The 15569-nt window shown below is 41.3% G+C and overlaps 1 protein-coding gene across 4 annotated transcripts in view; it reads right to left on the reverse strand.

Annotated features, from left to right (window-relative positions):
• Positions 1-858, reverse strand: part of SPATA7 (spermatogenesis associated 7) — a 62270-nt gene extending 61412 nt beyond the window's left edge. For 2 of the 4 annotated variants that reach the window (XM_053603226.1, XM_053603224.1), the window contains exon 1: positions 687-858. In XM_053603226.1, the coding sequence (XP_053459201.1) occupies positions 687-705 (19 nt within the window). In that variant the 5' untranslated portion in view covers positions 706-858. The remainder of the gene's footprint in view (positions 1-686) is intronic. The other 2 variants (XM_053603227.1, XM_053603225.1) reach the window with 1 other exon arrangement.
• Positions 859-15569: the final 14711 nt, after the last annotated feature.

Below are 15569 nucleotides of genomic sequence, written 5' to 3' on the forward strand. Positions count from 1 at the left end.
CCACCGTGACGTCCACCTGACACAACAGTCAAAACAAGTATATACAGTGATTATGGATTAATCCTTTGCTGCTAAAACTGGAGTCCGTTGACCTACAACACCGATCAACAACACGAATCACCTGGAAACTAATTAGAAATGCAAACTCTCAGCCCCCCCCCAACAGAATTATTGAATCATAATCCACATCGTAACATGATTCTAAAGGGATTCTCAAAGTTACAGAAGCCCTGGGTTACTCAGTAGTTTTGGAGGGAGTTTTAGTTTAACTGAATGGGAGATTTCCTATTTACTGAGTACTTACAAGGTGCCTGCTACGCATTATTTGCATTTAATCCTCAAGAAACCTACAGCATGGGTATTTGACCCCTACTTTCAAGAGATGAAACTGAAGGTCGTCCGTACGGAGAGCTGCAGGGATTGATTCTAGGCCTCCAGAGGTCTTTGCTTCAGAGCTACGGGGTAATAAGACTCCATGTCCCTGAAGTTCAGGAGACTGGGCTGCATGGTTGTCAGGGCGACACATTCAGGGCAAGGAAGCGGGCCTGCGAGCCTGGCAGTGGGGCCTATTTCTGTGCGCGGGCCTCAGGCAGCTCCGTGCAACACCTGGGGCAACGCCTGGAACGTCCCGGGCGCGAGGTTGGGGGTGCAGACCCGCGCGGTCGCTCGCGAAAGCTGCCCTTTACCTCTCCGGCTGCCATCCATGTTTAGTCTTCTTGCAGCCGCCGTGGGGACGCACTGTGTCCCCGCCGGTCCTTCCCTTGGCCAGGCCCAGCCGCTGCAGCAGAGGACTGGCAAAGAGCCGGAGGCAGCAGCTGCAGCTGCTCCGCGACCGTTGCTAGGTCGGTTGCTAAGGGCTGGCTCTATGACGTCGGGATCGTTACGTCACGGCGCCGGGGACGTGCGCTGCCCAGCCCCGCCCCCGGAGTACCCAGAGCGAAAGTGGAACGGAAGAGGAAGGAACCAGGCTGGGGGAGTCTCGGGAGTCAGTCAGTCGTTCTGGGATCCTGCCCGTAGTTCACAGAGCAGCCTCCTGTCAGGAGCCACGTCACCAGCACATGACAGTCTTTGTCCCTGCGGGAAGAACGAAGAGAGGAGGGGGTCTCATCTGGCATCTGCGTCCCCGGGGTCCCGGAAAAAGTCAAACACAAATGTTAGTTGAGGTCAGGGTAACATTTAACCAGTTCCAAATAGATTTCCAAGTAGTCTGTGAACTTTTGGATTAGTGAAAATCCTGGTGGTGAAAAACATCTGAGTTTACATCTTAATTCCTAACCTTAATTATCAGTTTCAGTTGTCCTTCTGTTTTGCCTACGGAGCTTTTCTCTCTCCTGTCCGCTCGTCCCCCTTTTATAGTAAGGCTCCAATCCGTTTCCTTTATCATGGAAGAGAGATGCAACAAGAATAAGGAGTTGATTTATTCGTTGCCTTCTACAACGTGTTTAATTTTGAATCCTTGGAAATAAGATATCGGGGAGCATTTTGTCATTGTAGAGCTTCTCAACAGCGACTCTGTAGACATTGTGAGCTGGTTGTATACTTACAAAATTTGAGGAATGTGGAAGGGTGTGTGCTGGCTCTGTGGTCCCCAAAACAAAAGTCATTTAGAAGACTACAGGGGCAGAAAGTCAGATATTACTCAGAAAAAACTCTTCCCTACCTCCTCTATATTGTTTGAAATCCATTTCTAAGTTTATGAGCTTTTTATTCCCACTAATTAGCAGCTAGAAAATACCTTGCATATAATAGGCCTCCAGTAAGCATTTGCTAAATTGAATTAGAACTAAAGCCTAAAGGGCAAACACCTCTGGGAAAAGCAACACAGTGTCTTGATTCATGCAAAGGTAATGCCAGCTCCTCTTGTTAAAGTAGATTTTAGGCACAGTGGCTTACACTTATAATCCTAGCATTTGGAGAGGCTAAAGTGAGAGTATCTCTTAAGGCCATGAGTTCAAGACCAGCCTGGACAATACAGTGAGACTCCTGTCTCTAAGAAAAAAAAAAATTAGCCTGCTGTTGTGGGAGCAGCTATAGTCCCACCTACTTGGGAGACCAAGGCAGGAGGATCACTATTCTGGGAGTTTGAGGTGGCAGTGAACTATGATCACACCACTTCACTCTAGCCTGGGTGAAAGAGTGAGACCTTGCCTCTAAATAAATAAATGTAGGTTTTAAGATGACAAGTAGATTTTGCTTTAAAGTAGAAAGGGACCCCATGATTGAGAGATGACAGCAGAATGGGAGAGAAGGTTTGAAGATAACATTGCCTGGTATCTGACTTTGAAGCATCTTGATTTCATTATTTCTCTTTAAACATATCAATTCGTTCAAGAATGTGTGCATAATCCGAAGGAATATAGGGTCTGTTTCTCTCCAGTTTTAGCGGCAAACACGTTATCATAAATGTATTTAATTTGTCCTTTGCTATTACTCCATGTATGTGAAAAAGAGAGAAGATCCTTTCTGGTTGCTATTCCCGTGGAATAATCCATGATCATGGGCAAGTGCATACAGCTGGTATGAGCTTATTATGAAGTAAGCTCCCAGGAACACCCTTTGTGGGAGCAGCGTCTGTAGCTCAGTGGGTAGGGCACCAGCACATGCACCGGGGCGGTGGGTTTGAACCTAACCTGGGCTTGCTAAAACAAAAAAATGGCCAGGCGTTATGGGGGTGCCTGTAGTCCTAGCTACATGGGAGCCTGAGGCAAGAGAATCACTTGAGCCCAGCCCAGGAATTTGAGGTTGTTGTGAGCTGTGATACCATGGCACTCTACTGAGGGCAACAAAGTGAGACTCTGTCTCAACAACAACAAAAAAAGAACACCCTTTGGGGAAGTGATCACCAGCTGTGATGGCCTTGGAGAGCAGGCATGCCGAAGACCTTTTGTTGAATATATAAACATGAATTTCGTGTTCTGAAATTTTCCAATGCTATAGTTTTGTTATTAACATTTAGGAATTTGTATATCTGTATTTTAGAAGGAAAAACTTCATCTCCCTTGGCATGTATAAACCAATTATTCTATCTCCCTTTTCTTTCTTAGCTCACAGGAAGCTCAAAACGAAGATTTGTGTCCAGTTGTGATAATTATGCATAGCCTACTTTTCTACTTATGTCTTTAATTCTCTTTACTAGGAATGTGGCTTTTCTTCTTTTATTTCAATGGTTCAATTAAACGTATCTTATTGGATAAGCTCTATGTCCCTTGGAAGTGGGGATGTAAATAAAAGAAATTATATATTATACAAATGGTCTGATACAAATAGTATATAGTTTATTATTTATTATACTTTATACATTATTTTATTTAAAAGCCCTGTAAGATGCTAAACATTATTATTTAACATGTTATTACTATTATACATTTAATATAAACTTTATAGATGACCCTTAGTTTCATAATTTAGAGGATTCCTGGAATTTATGTTTTTTTGTTTGGAAAATGATTCAATAAATGCAGTAAAAGCAACAAGAAACAAAAGGTCAAGCCAACTCTTTTTTTAGTTCTAGAGTTAATATGAGCATATTTTAATCCTTAAATACCCTGAAGGACAAAAATGAAGGGAATGTAGGGAATTTTAAAAATAAATACATACTAGAGCAGAGTAAAATAAATAGAATTCAATGGTATAGGTACACTTTGTGTTGACCTCAGACTCAGAGAAAATCCCTTAGGTTCTGGTGCCTGTAGAATGCTTTGAAATTCAAGCTGTTATTATTTCTCAGCCATTCTCTAATCAAAACACTGTAGCTATTGTCCATCTAAGTAAAAGAGAAAATGGAACTTCAGAGCTTGTTGATATTAGCATCTTACGTAGTGATAGATTAAATTTCCGTTTTGTCACTAGAGGGGGCTTTAGGAAAGTTTTAAATTCCATATCTGTGAGGAAAGCAGCTATGTCAAGGCGGTATTTACTTAGTAGTCCTATTTGAGGACTGTAAGGTGCAACTGATAAACATTTTAAAAAGTGACTCCAAGGTAGAGCTTCTCCGATTATGCATATAATTATAGTTTTATTTTTATATATGTTGCAAATACATACACTGAGTTCTTTATGAGCATAGGGAAAAAATTACTCTATCCTCTAAAGGCCCTGAATGAATTTTAAAAAGTTATCAATACCAGCCTACACCTTGATTTTTCTTAATTTTATTGTTAAAAGCAGGAGAGTACAGGAATGCTTGTAATTTTCTGTAAGGCAATTTGTACCTAACAGTATTACAGAGTGAAAAAAGAGAGTGATAATAGAATATACTCACCCTCTCATGACTATTTTGAGTTCTCTTAAAGAACAGAACTCCAATATCTGAACACAAATATAATCTTGTCTTCTGAAGATTCTCAGAACTATCAAACCACAGAGAGGTTTTTGCTACACTTTTTACTGTGCTTAATTTCACACTTTATTTTCATCTTTTCCTATGGTTAAATGTTAATGTTTTCACACAGAATTGTGACTTTTTAGGTAGCTTCACTGGCTTCTTTTCCAAATGGAAGTTTCACTCGTATCATGACCCTTTGGCTAAGGCTGCTGAGACTGCAGATGTTAGGGCCGCTAATACTGCCACAATCATTTAATCTTGCCACTTTGCCCCAGCTGTGTTCTTCAAATCTTTTCGTCCAATTAAGAGAACAAGTATCCGTGAACAGAACTTAGTCATTCTGTGGTTACTAGGTAACCTGTCCCTATAGCTTAAGAAGAGCATTCTATCCCTTTTTCCACTGCCAGTTACCACTACCACAATACATTAGGGATGATGCTCACCCCAAAGGTTTGATAATCTCCACCAAATGCATTCTCTGTTTACAAGTGGTTTCACTACTGAACACATAATCTATTGATCTATCTTGACAATATTTTTTCCATCATAAAAAAAGTGTCCAGAGTTTTAACAATTAATGAACTTCTAAAATGAAGCTCTCATAGAAGCACCTATGATTCACAAACTGCTATACACAGTATAGCTGATTTCTATAAGCTACCAATGAAAATCATTCTTTAAAGATATCCTACTTAGTGTTTCTAAGGGACTTCTATCTCTATCCTACTTATTCTTTAGTTTTTTGTCTTTCTGGGTATCTGCCTGCAATATACTTGAATACTTAAAATTATTAGGATGAATGTCACAAATTGCAATTTTATACATTAAAAAATGGTCAAATATAGGCAAACCATTTAGTTCTACCTAATGAAGAGCACTCTTGGAAACTTAGATTTAATTTAGACTACATTAATTACTTCTTAGAATATTTGAGCAAGTAAGCTTAGAAAAGGGAAGGGGATGGTTACTGACAACCCTCGGGTATATTTAATCTATGACTTAAGTCAAATATAAGTTCTCTCTCTCTTTTTTTTGAGACAGAGCCTCACTATGTCACCCTTGGTAGAGTGCTATAGCATCACAGCTCACAGTAACCTCAACCTCTTGGGCTTAAGTGATTCTCTTGCCTCAGCCTCCCAAGCAGCTGGGACTACAGGTGCCCACTACAATGCCTGGCTATTTTCTTGTTGCAGTTGTCACTGTTTAGTTGGCCTGGGCCAGGACTGAACCCACCAGTCTAAGTGTATATGGCTGGCACGGTAACCACTGTGCTACATGCCAAGTCAAATATAAGGTTTCTCTTTAAATCCTTCCATTTCCTTATCTGCAATTAGTCAGTGTTAATTATGTTTTTAAACAAAATCTAAATTGTCTAGAAGTATGAAAATATGTTGTGAAAACAGCTTCTAGTTAGGTGACATTAGGTGTCCACTAAAGTTTATATACACAAGCAACCTTAAATTAAAAATATTGAGGTCAGCATGGTGGCCCATGCCTGTAATTTTGGCATTCTGGGAGGTCGAGGCCGGTGGATTGCTTGAGGTTGCTGTGAGCTATGACACCATGACACTCTACTGAAGGCGACAAAGTAAGACTCTGTCTCAAAAACAAACAAACAAACAAACAAAAAAACAACAAGGAAGCAAAATACGGGAAAAGTATTTACAATGGGGAGAGCACAGTCTGGAAAGAAAGTTTGGTGGTAACCTGGGCACAGAAAGACTTTTGTATGTCATAACATGCAGAGTGATTATTTATGTAACCATAAACAAGGTAGAATAAGTGATGCTCTTAGCGTCCTTAATTCACTTTTTAAACAAGGATGAAAGTAAGGAAATATTCTCCCTTGTCAGAAAATTTAGGGGCTAGTGATCACTAAGCAAAAATTCTCATCTTGCAGAAAAGGTTACTAGAGCCCAGAGAAGATGAGTAATTAGTTTATACAACTTGGTTTTCTGACTCCAAATTTAGTGTGCATTCCTTTAAATCAGGAAATAGGCAGCACAACTATTATTTCAGTGACTTTTGATTACGCATGATCATGCTCTTATGCACATGTTATCTAAAATAATGGAAAAATGATTTTCTTTTTTCTTTTTTTTTTGTAGAGACAGAGTCTCACTTTTTATGGCTCTTCGTAGAGTGCCATGGCATCACACAGCTCACAGCAACCTCCAACTCCTGGGCTTAAGCGATTCTCTTGCCTCAGCCTCCCGAGTAGCTGGGGCTACAGGCGCCCACCACAACGCCTGGCTATTTTTGGTTGCAGTTTGGCCAGGGCCGGGTTTGAACCTGCCACCCTCGGTATATGGGGCCAGCACTTTACCGACTGAGCCACAGGTGCCACCTGGAAAAATGATTTTCATATCCAATGATGGATACATAAAATAGAAAAGGTAAATGAGAATTGCTTACATTTTTTGTCTTAGGCAAACTTTTAGCTAAGCTACTCTACATAAATGAGAATACATATATTTTACAGTCATTTTTTTTCTAAAAGATCAATATGTATTTTTCTTCCCACAAGAAATAGAGCACAGTTGAATCCAATTTTTCTTCTACCCTGGAGATGATTACTTTACCGTAATCCAGATTATCATTCACCTTGAGTTCAGGAAAATTTTACACTGGGGAGTTATTCCTCAGAAAGGGCAGCTTCTCTTATTCAAGGATTGCATAAAAGAATAACAACACTGACAACTTCCTGCAAACTAAAAGTTGCCACATGATATTTCAATCAAACTTAAAGGGCCCCTAATATGTGCGAGGCTCTTTAGCTCACATTTTCCCCTCATATTCGACAGGACAATAATACTGTCTCTAGTTCATTGACAATTCCTTCAGTGATCCTTTGGGCTTTTACTGCTTTCAGGAGAATCACAGAAAGCTGGGTGTCTATAGGCATAAAGAGTCAGGTAACATGGAACAGCTATTAAGCATGTGTTGGATGCAACCTACTCTGAGCTCTATTACCCAGCTGTGGGACCTTTACTGAGGACCCATTCACACACTCATGACATTGTTGTGAGAAGGACAAGGGGTAGTATGTGTAAATGGTTTACCACATTGTTGTTATATGTTGGTTTCCTTCAGAAACAGACCCTGAGACAAGGACTCAAGTACAAGTAGTTTATTTAGGAGACAATCTGAAATAAACACCTGTAGGGGGATACAGAAGCAAGACAGAGAAGGAAGCCCCAAAAGGGGGGTTATCAAGCAAGTTACCATTCTGGGCAACTGGAACTCATTATCAGAGGGAAACTCTAGGAAACAGTAGAGAACACAACAGTTATCCAATCAGATAACTATTATCCACCATCTACCAAGAGGACTTGTGTAAGGGCTGCTGGGGGCCTTGGGTGGCTAATTCCATGGCCTTCTGACCTGCCCTGTACGAAGCTAAGTGGGCTGTAGTGGTCAGAGAAAGTGCTAGGCATTCAACAGAAGTGCAGGATGTTGGAAGTCGGGACTGGCATGAAGGAAGAGGTGAGGAGTGAGGGCACATGGGCTCAGTGATCACCAGCCGTGTCTGCTGTCCTGGCAAAAGGGGCATTCAACGCACATTTATTCTTTGTATTTTTAAATATATTATGAAGTGACTTTTTTTTTTTTTTTTTTTTTTTGTAGAGACAGAGTTTCACTTTATGGCCCTCGGTAGAGTGCCATGGCCTCACACAGCTCACAGCAACCTCCAACTCCTGGGCTTAAGCAATTCTCTTGCCTCAGCCTCCTGAGTTGCTGGGATTACAGGTGCCCGCCACAACGCCCGGCTATTTTTTGGTTGCAGTTTGGCTGGGGCCGGGTTTGAACCTGCCACCCTCGGTATATGGGGCCGACGCCTTACCTACTGAGCCACAGGCGCCGCCCTATGAAGTGACTTTTAAGGTTCTTTCATCATTAACTATGGCTGGCACAGAGAAGGCATTTGTTGTACAAACCTGTTGTTTTTGTCTGCCTAGAACCTTTCTCCTTTTCTTTTAGTAGAAGCTCACCCCCTGTCCTGTGGGTGATGCTGTCTCCATCTCCCCTCCCTCCTTTTTCCTACTGTTCCATTATCACAGGAAGGTGAAATATGACATGGGGGAATACTCAGCCAGCTGGCTACAGGGACGGATTCAAGGTGGGTGTGCAACTCTAGTCGGCCTGCCACCCCCTCAGCATCCTTCCTGGGACTCAGGTGCTAGCACTAATGTTACCGACTTTTCTGCTGGGATATATGAGCTCTGTGCTGCTGGCAGCTATCTTGCTCCCTGTGGAAAGCTTGTGTCCAACGAGAGAGAAAGAAAGAACACAACCAAAGACATTATTTTATCCCACAAAAACAACTCTGGTTGAAGTGAGCTATGCTCTGGGCCCACCAGTTTACCAGTTTGTATGAGCCAATAACTTTTTTTTTTTTTTTGAGACGGAGTCTCACTATGTTGCCCTCAGTAGAGTGCCATGGCATCACAGCTCACAGTAACCTCAAACTCTTGGGCTCAAGTGATTCTCTTGCCTCAGCCTCCCAAGTAGCTGGGACTACAGGCGCCCGCCAAAACGCCCAGCTATTTTTGTTGTTGTTGTTGTTGTTATAGTTGTCATTGTTGTTTAGCAGAACGGGTCAGGTTCGAACCCACCAGCCCTGCCCTAACTACTGACCTACGGGCACTGAGCCAAGCCAATAAAATCTTTGCTTGCAATGAAAGAGTTCTGACTGACAGAGGGTTTAATATGTATTGTAGTATTTAATGCTCTAAGATTCTAAGACTTATCTTTTATCACATCACCTGCCAATGTAAGTTCCCCAGTAGTTAAGCTGCTTAACAAGATGTTGGAGGCAGGTATGTACTGGCTGTGTCATTATATCCCAGAACATCCTTCCTCTCATATGAGGTTTTGGCATTTCAAATTATTCCTCAATCACAGCATTAACTAACTTGAAATTAAGTTATTCCCTTTGTAATTCTTTCAATTCTAGTTTGGCAAGGAGAAAGTTTCTGTTTAACCCCAGTATATCTTTTATACCTCTCATCCTTGCTAATCTCCCTTTGTAACAAAGACCAAAGGTGAGACTCAGGCCACAGGGCCCAGATAAGGTCCCCCTTTATCCGTGGTTTCACTGTCAGAAGTTTTAACTGTGCTCCAAAAATATTAAATGGAAAATTACAGAAATAATTTGTAAGTTTTAAATTGTTTGCCATTCTGATTAGCAGGATCAACTCTTACGTCATCCTGCTCCTTTTAGCCTGGGTCATGAATCCTTCCTTTGTCTGGCATCTCCACGCTGTCTATGCTCCCTGCCCATGAGTCACTTACAAGTCCTCTTGGTGATCGTCTCACATCATCACAAGAAGAAGGGTGAATACAGTGCAATAAGAGATTCTGAGAGAGAGAGACCTCCATCACATAACTTTTATTATAGTATGTTTATTATGAGATTTTGTATTTTATTATTGTTACTGTTGTGAATCTTTTAATGTGCCCAATTTATAAATTAAACTTCATCATAGGTATGTATGTACAAGAAAAGACATAGTGTATATAGGATTTGGTACTATCCACAGTTCCAGGCATCCACTGGGGGTCTTGGAACATATTCCTCATAACTAAGGGAGGATGACTGTACTGTTTTTCCTATTGAGATGGAGTCATAGTTTCTTTTCAAAAGTTGCTTAATTTTAAAAATGAGTAAATTCAAAGGAAAATCATAAAATAAATAATAGTATGAGGAGTGTAACAGTATGGTGAAAGTCATGTAGATGATATTTAAAAGACTTAACTTTGGGAATCACATGCTTAGTATAATGGTATCCCTGCTTCCACCTGGAAAAAAGAAGGTGTAGGCATGGGTCCACTCAGATTTGCATAGCCTGATTTGTTGCTGTGATTCTGACTAAAGGACAAAATTGGTTTATTGAGGGAGTTGTCTCGATTCAGTTGGGAGTGAAAACATGGAACACTTATTTTTCCCAGTCACTGCTTTCAACTCTGTTCTAATGAAGTCACCTCCCCACTTGGTGGCAGGGGCTCTTAATGCTTTGTCTGATTCCTTAGCTGTCAGTCATTTTCAGTTATTAAAAGTTACCTTCAGTTTTTAAGACTCAACCCTGTTTATTTAAAACATTTAGCCTTTTTATTAGGTCCAAAGCTCTTCTCTCCCTTTCCCCTCTGCCAGCACTAGCTAGACCAGTGGGCTCCAGTGGCCGGTTTTGGAGCAGGCATGATCTGCTTTCATACACACTAGCAGTCCCTGCCTCCGTACACTGGCTCCTCTGATGCTGAGATGGGGAAGAAAAAGGAATAAGGAAGACCTAGCTCCTTCTTTGATTTATTGTCTTTACTTAGCTCTCATAGATGGTTGAAACTATTCCAGTCTAAAGGCTCAAAGTAATGGAACAATCCAAGATGGAGGCAGAGTAACAACTTCCCTGCAATAGGGCACGGTGAGTCTGGGGAGATAAGACTCTAGGCATCTCTGGCTGGTGGGATCTGCCTATAATCATCCCTTTGAGGATACAGGGAGTCAGCAAGGGACTTCTGGACCCAAGAGGAGGACCAAAACAGTGGAAAACTGGCAAGTGATTGTGTGTGTTCGATTGACCTAATCCCGCCAGCAGCTGTAAGTACAAGCAGCAGTGAGACTGCAAACGGGAAAGGCCTTACCTGTGAACTGTTTCCATGTTTTTGGACTTGGCACTCAGTTGAACTGTCTTGGGGAGAACTTGAGCAGGTGTGCCGAGAACTTTGGGCATTGTATAGGGCCCCAGATGGAGCTAATAGTGTTCAACTGTAGGCTGCAGGGAGCCATTATGAGAGAACTGCCCTGCAAGCTCTGTCCTCAGGGTCCCAGAGCAAAGATCGGGTGGGATCTAGTAACCTAGTGACTGAGCAGCCTAAAGGCAGGGACTGAGCTGCCTTATAACCTTAACCCTCAGGGTCAGAGTGAGAATGGTTTCGGCACACTGGAGCCTCGGGCTGTTGCCCTGGGTAGAGTGCCATGGTGTCACAGCTCATAGCAACCTCAAACTCCTGGGCTTGGCATTGCCTGGACCTCCATAAGAGCTGCACCATGACACCTGACCCGCGACCTGCGCCCCCTGTGCCTCCGCATGCCCTGAACAGGATCCGCGGGAGCCATGCAATCCTGCATCATCCCTCCTGTACCCTCCCTGCCTCCACACCAGCCCACTCATATGGCCAGGGATTCTGGTAGCCACATGCCCTCCAGAGCCCTCCCTGCCTCTGCACAGAGCCATTCTCCTGGCCAGAGACTGCTGGAGTCTTGGGGTCTCTGGGTGTCTCTGGAGTCACTGGGTGCCAGGCACTCCCAGAACTGTGCACAACACCTCCCACCCTGTTGCTGGATCCAGGCGTGTCACACTCCGGGGCTGCTTCCACAACCAGAACTCCCTGGCTGAGGCAGCCCCAGAGGAACTACACAGGGTCACTCCCTACAAAGATCCAGCAACAATAGAGTGATCCTGATGGGGTCTAATCTTGGAGAGACACCTCCCCAACTCTGAAAACGGCAAGAGGCAATGGTGAAAAACAATCATGAGATGAAATCAACACAAAAACTCTGGCAATATGAATAATCAGAGTAGATCAACTCCCCCAAGGATCAATGGGGCAGACACAGCACAAGATCCCATGCACAAATAAATAGCTGAGATGTCAGAAATCGAATTCAGAATCTGGATTGCAAATAAGATCGAATTAGAATTTCAAGCAGTAACCCAAAAGATATCTCAAGAATTCAACAAATTCAAAGACCAAATGACCAAAGATTTTGACACATTGAAACAAGAAGTTGCAGCCCTCAAAGATCTGAGAAACACAGTAGAATCCCTCAGTAACAGAATGGAACAAGCAGAAGAAAGGATTTCTGACATTGAAGACAAAGCTTTTGAACGCTCCCAAACTCTCAAAGAGGAAGAGAAATGGAGGGCAAAAAAAGATCACTCTCTCGGAGAGCTCTGGGATAATTTGAAGAAAACTAATATTCATCTCATAGGGATCCCCAAAAGCGACAAAGTGGCTTCACAAGGCACAGAGTCTCTTCTCCATGAGATGAGGAAGGAGAACTTTTCAGACATGCCAAGTGATTTTGAAATTCAGATAGCAGACAGTTTCAGAACTCCAGCATGACTAAACCCAAATAAGACATCCCCCAGATACATCATAATCAAATTCACTAAAGTTAATATGAAGGAGAAAATTCTGAAAGCAGCCAGACAAAAGAAAACCATCACCTACAGGGGCAAGAATATTAGAATAACTGCAGATCTCTCTGCTGAAACCTTTCAAGCTAGAAGAGGATGGTCATTGACTTATAATCTCCTGAAACAAAATAACTTTCAACCCAGGATTCTGTACCCAGCTAGAGTGAGATTCATTTATGATGGAGACATTAAATACTTCAATGACATTCACATGTTGAAGAAATTTGCCATAACTAAACCAGCTCTCCAGGATATTCTCAGTCCTATCCTCCATAAAGACCAGCATAATCCTCCACCACAAAAGTAAACCCACCCAGAAAATTTTGATCAAATTCCAACTTCCACAGTCGCAAAAGGGTTAAAAATGTCCACCGGGCTCTCGAAAGGCTTATCAATATTCTCAATTAATGTGAATGGTTTAAATTGTCCTCTAAAGGCACAGGTTGGCTGACTGGATACAAAAACTCAAGCCAGATATCTGCTGTATACAAGAATCGCACCTTACATTAAAAGACAAATATAGACTCAAGGTGAAGGGATAGTCATCTATACTCCAGGCAAATGGAAAGCAGAAAAAAGCAGGTGTTGCAATCCTATTTGCAGATGCAATAGTCTTTAAACCAATCAAAATAAGGAAGGATAAGGATGGACACTTCATATTTGTTAAAGGTAATACTCACTATGATGAAATTTCAATTATTATTTATGCACCCAACCAGAACACACCTCAATTCATAACAGAAACTCTTAAGAGACATGAGCAACTTGATTTCCTCCAGTTCCATAGTAGTTGGAGATTTTAACACCCCTTTAGCAGTGCTGGATAGACCCTCCAAAAAGAAGCTAAGCAAAGAAATTTTAGATTTAAACTTAACCATTCAACGTCTGGACTTAACAGACATCTACAGAACATTTCATCCCAACAAAACTGAATACACATTCTTCTCATCAGCCCACAGAATATACTCCAAAATCGACCACATCCTAGGCCACAAATGTACCCTCAGCAAATTTAAAAAAATAGAAATTATTCCTTACATCTTCACAGACTATCATGGAATAAAAGTTGAACTCAATAACAACAGGAACCTGAATACCCATACAAAAACATGGAAGCTAAACAACCTTATGCTGAAGGATAGATGGGTTATAGATGAGATTAACAAGGAAATCACCAAATTTTTGGAACAAAAGAACAATCAAGACATGAATTATCAGAACCTCTGGGATACTGCAAAGGCAGTCCAAAGAGGGAAATTTATAGCACTGCAAACCTTCCTCAAGAAAACGGAAAAAAGACGAAGTTAATAACTTAATGGGACATTTCAAGCAACTGGAGAAGGAAGAACACTCCAACTCCAAACCCAGCAGAAGAAAAGAAATAACCAAAATCAGAGCAGAATTAAACGAAATTGAAAACAAAAGAATTATACAACAGATCAATAAATCCAAAAGTTGGTTTTTTGAAAAGATCGATAAAATAGATGAACCTTTGGCCAACCTAACCAGGAAAAAAAGAGCAAAATCTCTAATTTCATCAATCAGAAATGGTAATGATGAAATAACAACAGATCCCTCTTAAATTCAAAAAATCCTTAATGAATACTAAAAGAAACTCTACTCTCAGAAATATGAAAATCTGAAAGAAATTGACCACTACCTGGAAGTACGCCACCCACCAAGACTTAGCCAGAATGAAGTGGAAATGTTGAACAGGCCTATATCAAGTTCTGAAATAGCATCAACTATACAAAATCTCCCTAAAAGGAAAAGCCCAAGACCAGATGGTTTTACATCATAATTCTACCAAACCTTTAAAGAAGAACTAGTACCTATATTACTAAACCTCTTCCAAAATATAGAAAAAGAAGGAATATTACCCAACACATTCTATGAAGCAAACATCATCTTGATCCCCAAACCAGGGAAAGACCCAAAAAGAAAAGAAAATTATAGACCAATATCACTAATGAATATTGATGCTAAAATAATCAATAAGATCCTAACAAACAGAATCCAACAACACATCAAAAAAATTATACACCTCGACCAAGTGGGATTTATCCCAGGTTCTCAAGGCTGGTTCAACATACGTAAATCTATAAATGTAATTCAGCACATAAACAAACTAAAAAATAAGGACCATATGATTCTTCCGATTGATTCAGAAAAAGCTTTTGATAATATTCAGCAACGCTCCATGATCAGAACACTTAAAAAAATAGGTATAGAAGGGACATTTCTTTTTTTTTTTATTGTTGGGGATTCATTGAGGGTACAATAAGCCAGGTTACACTGATTGCAATTGTTAGGTAAAGTCCCTCTTGCAATCATGTCTTGCCCCCATAAAGTGTGACACACACCAAGGCCCCACCCACCTCCCTCCTTCCCTCTTTCTGTCCCCCCCCATAACCATAATTGTCATTAATTGTCCTCATATCAAAATTGAGTACATAGGATTCATGCTTCTCCATTCTTGTGATGCTTTACTAAGAATAATGTCTTCCACGTCCATCCAGGTTAATACAAAGGATGTAAAGTCTCCATTTTTTTTAATGGCTGAATAGTATTCCATGGTATACATATACCACAGCTTGTTAATCCATTCCTGGGTTGGTGGGCATTTAGGCTGTTTCCACATTTTGGCAATTGTAAATTGAGCTGCAATAAACAGTCTGGTACAAGTGTCCTTGTGATAAAAGGATTTCTTTCCTTCTGGGTAGATGCCCAGTAATGGGATTGCAGGATCAAATGGGAGGTCTAGCCTGAGTGCTTTGAGGTTTCTCCATACTTCCTTCCAGAAAGGTTGTACTAGTTTGCAGTCCCACCAGCAGTGTAAAAGTGTTCCCTTCTCTCCACATCCACGCCAGCATCTGCACTTTTGAGATTTTGTGATGTGGGCCATTCTCACTGCGGTTAGATGATATCTCAGGGGTGTTTTGATTTGCATTTCTCTAATATAGAGAGATGATGAACATTTTTTCATGTGTTTGTTAGCCATTCGTCTGTCGTCTTTAGAGAAAGTTCTATTCATGTCTCTTGCC

Source organism: Nycticebus coucang, chromosome 9 (assembly GCF_027406575.1).
Source record: "Nycticebus coucang isolate mNycCou1 chromosome 9, mNycCou1.pri, whole genome shotgun sequence".
NCBI classification, from domain to species: domain Eukaryota; kingdom Metazoa; phylum Chordata; class Mammalia; order Primates; family Lorisidae; genus Nycticebus; species Nycticebus coucang.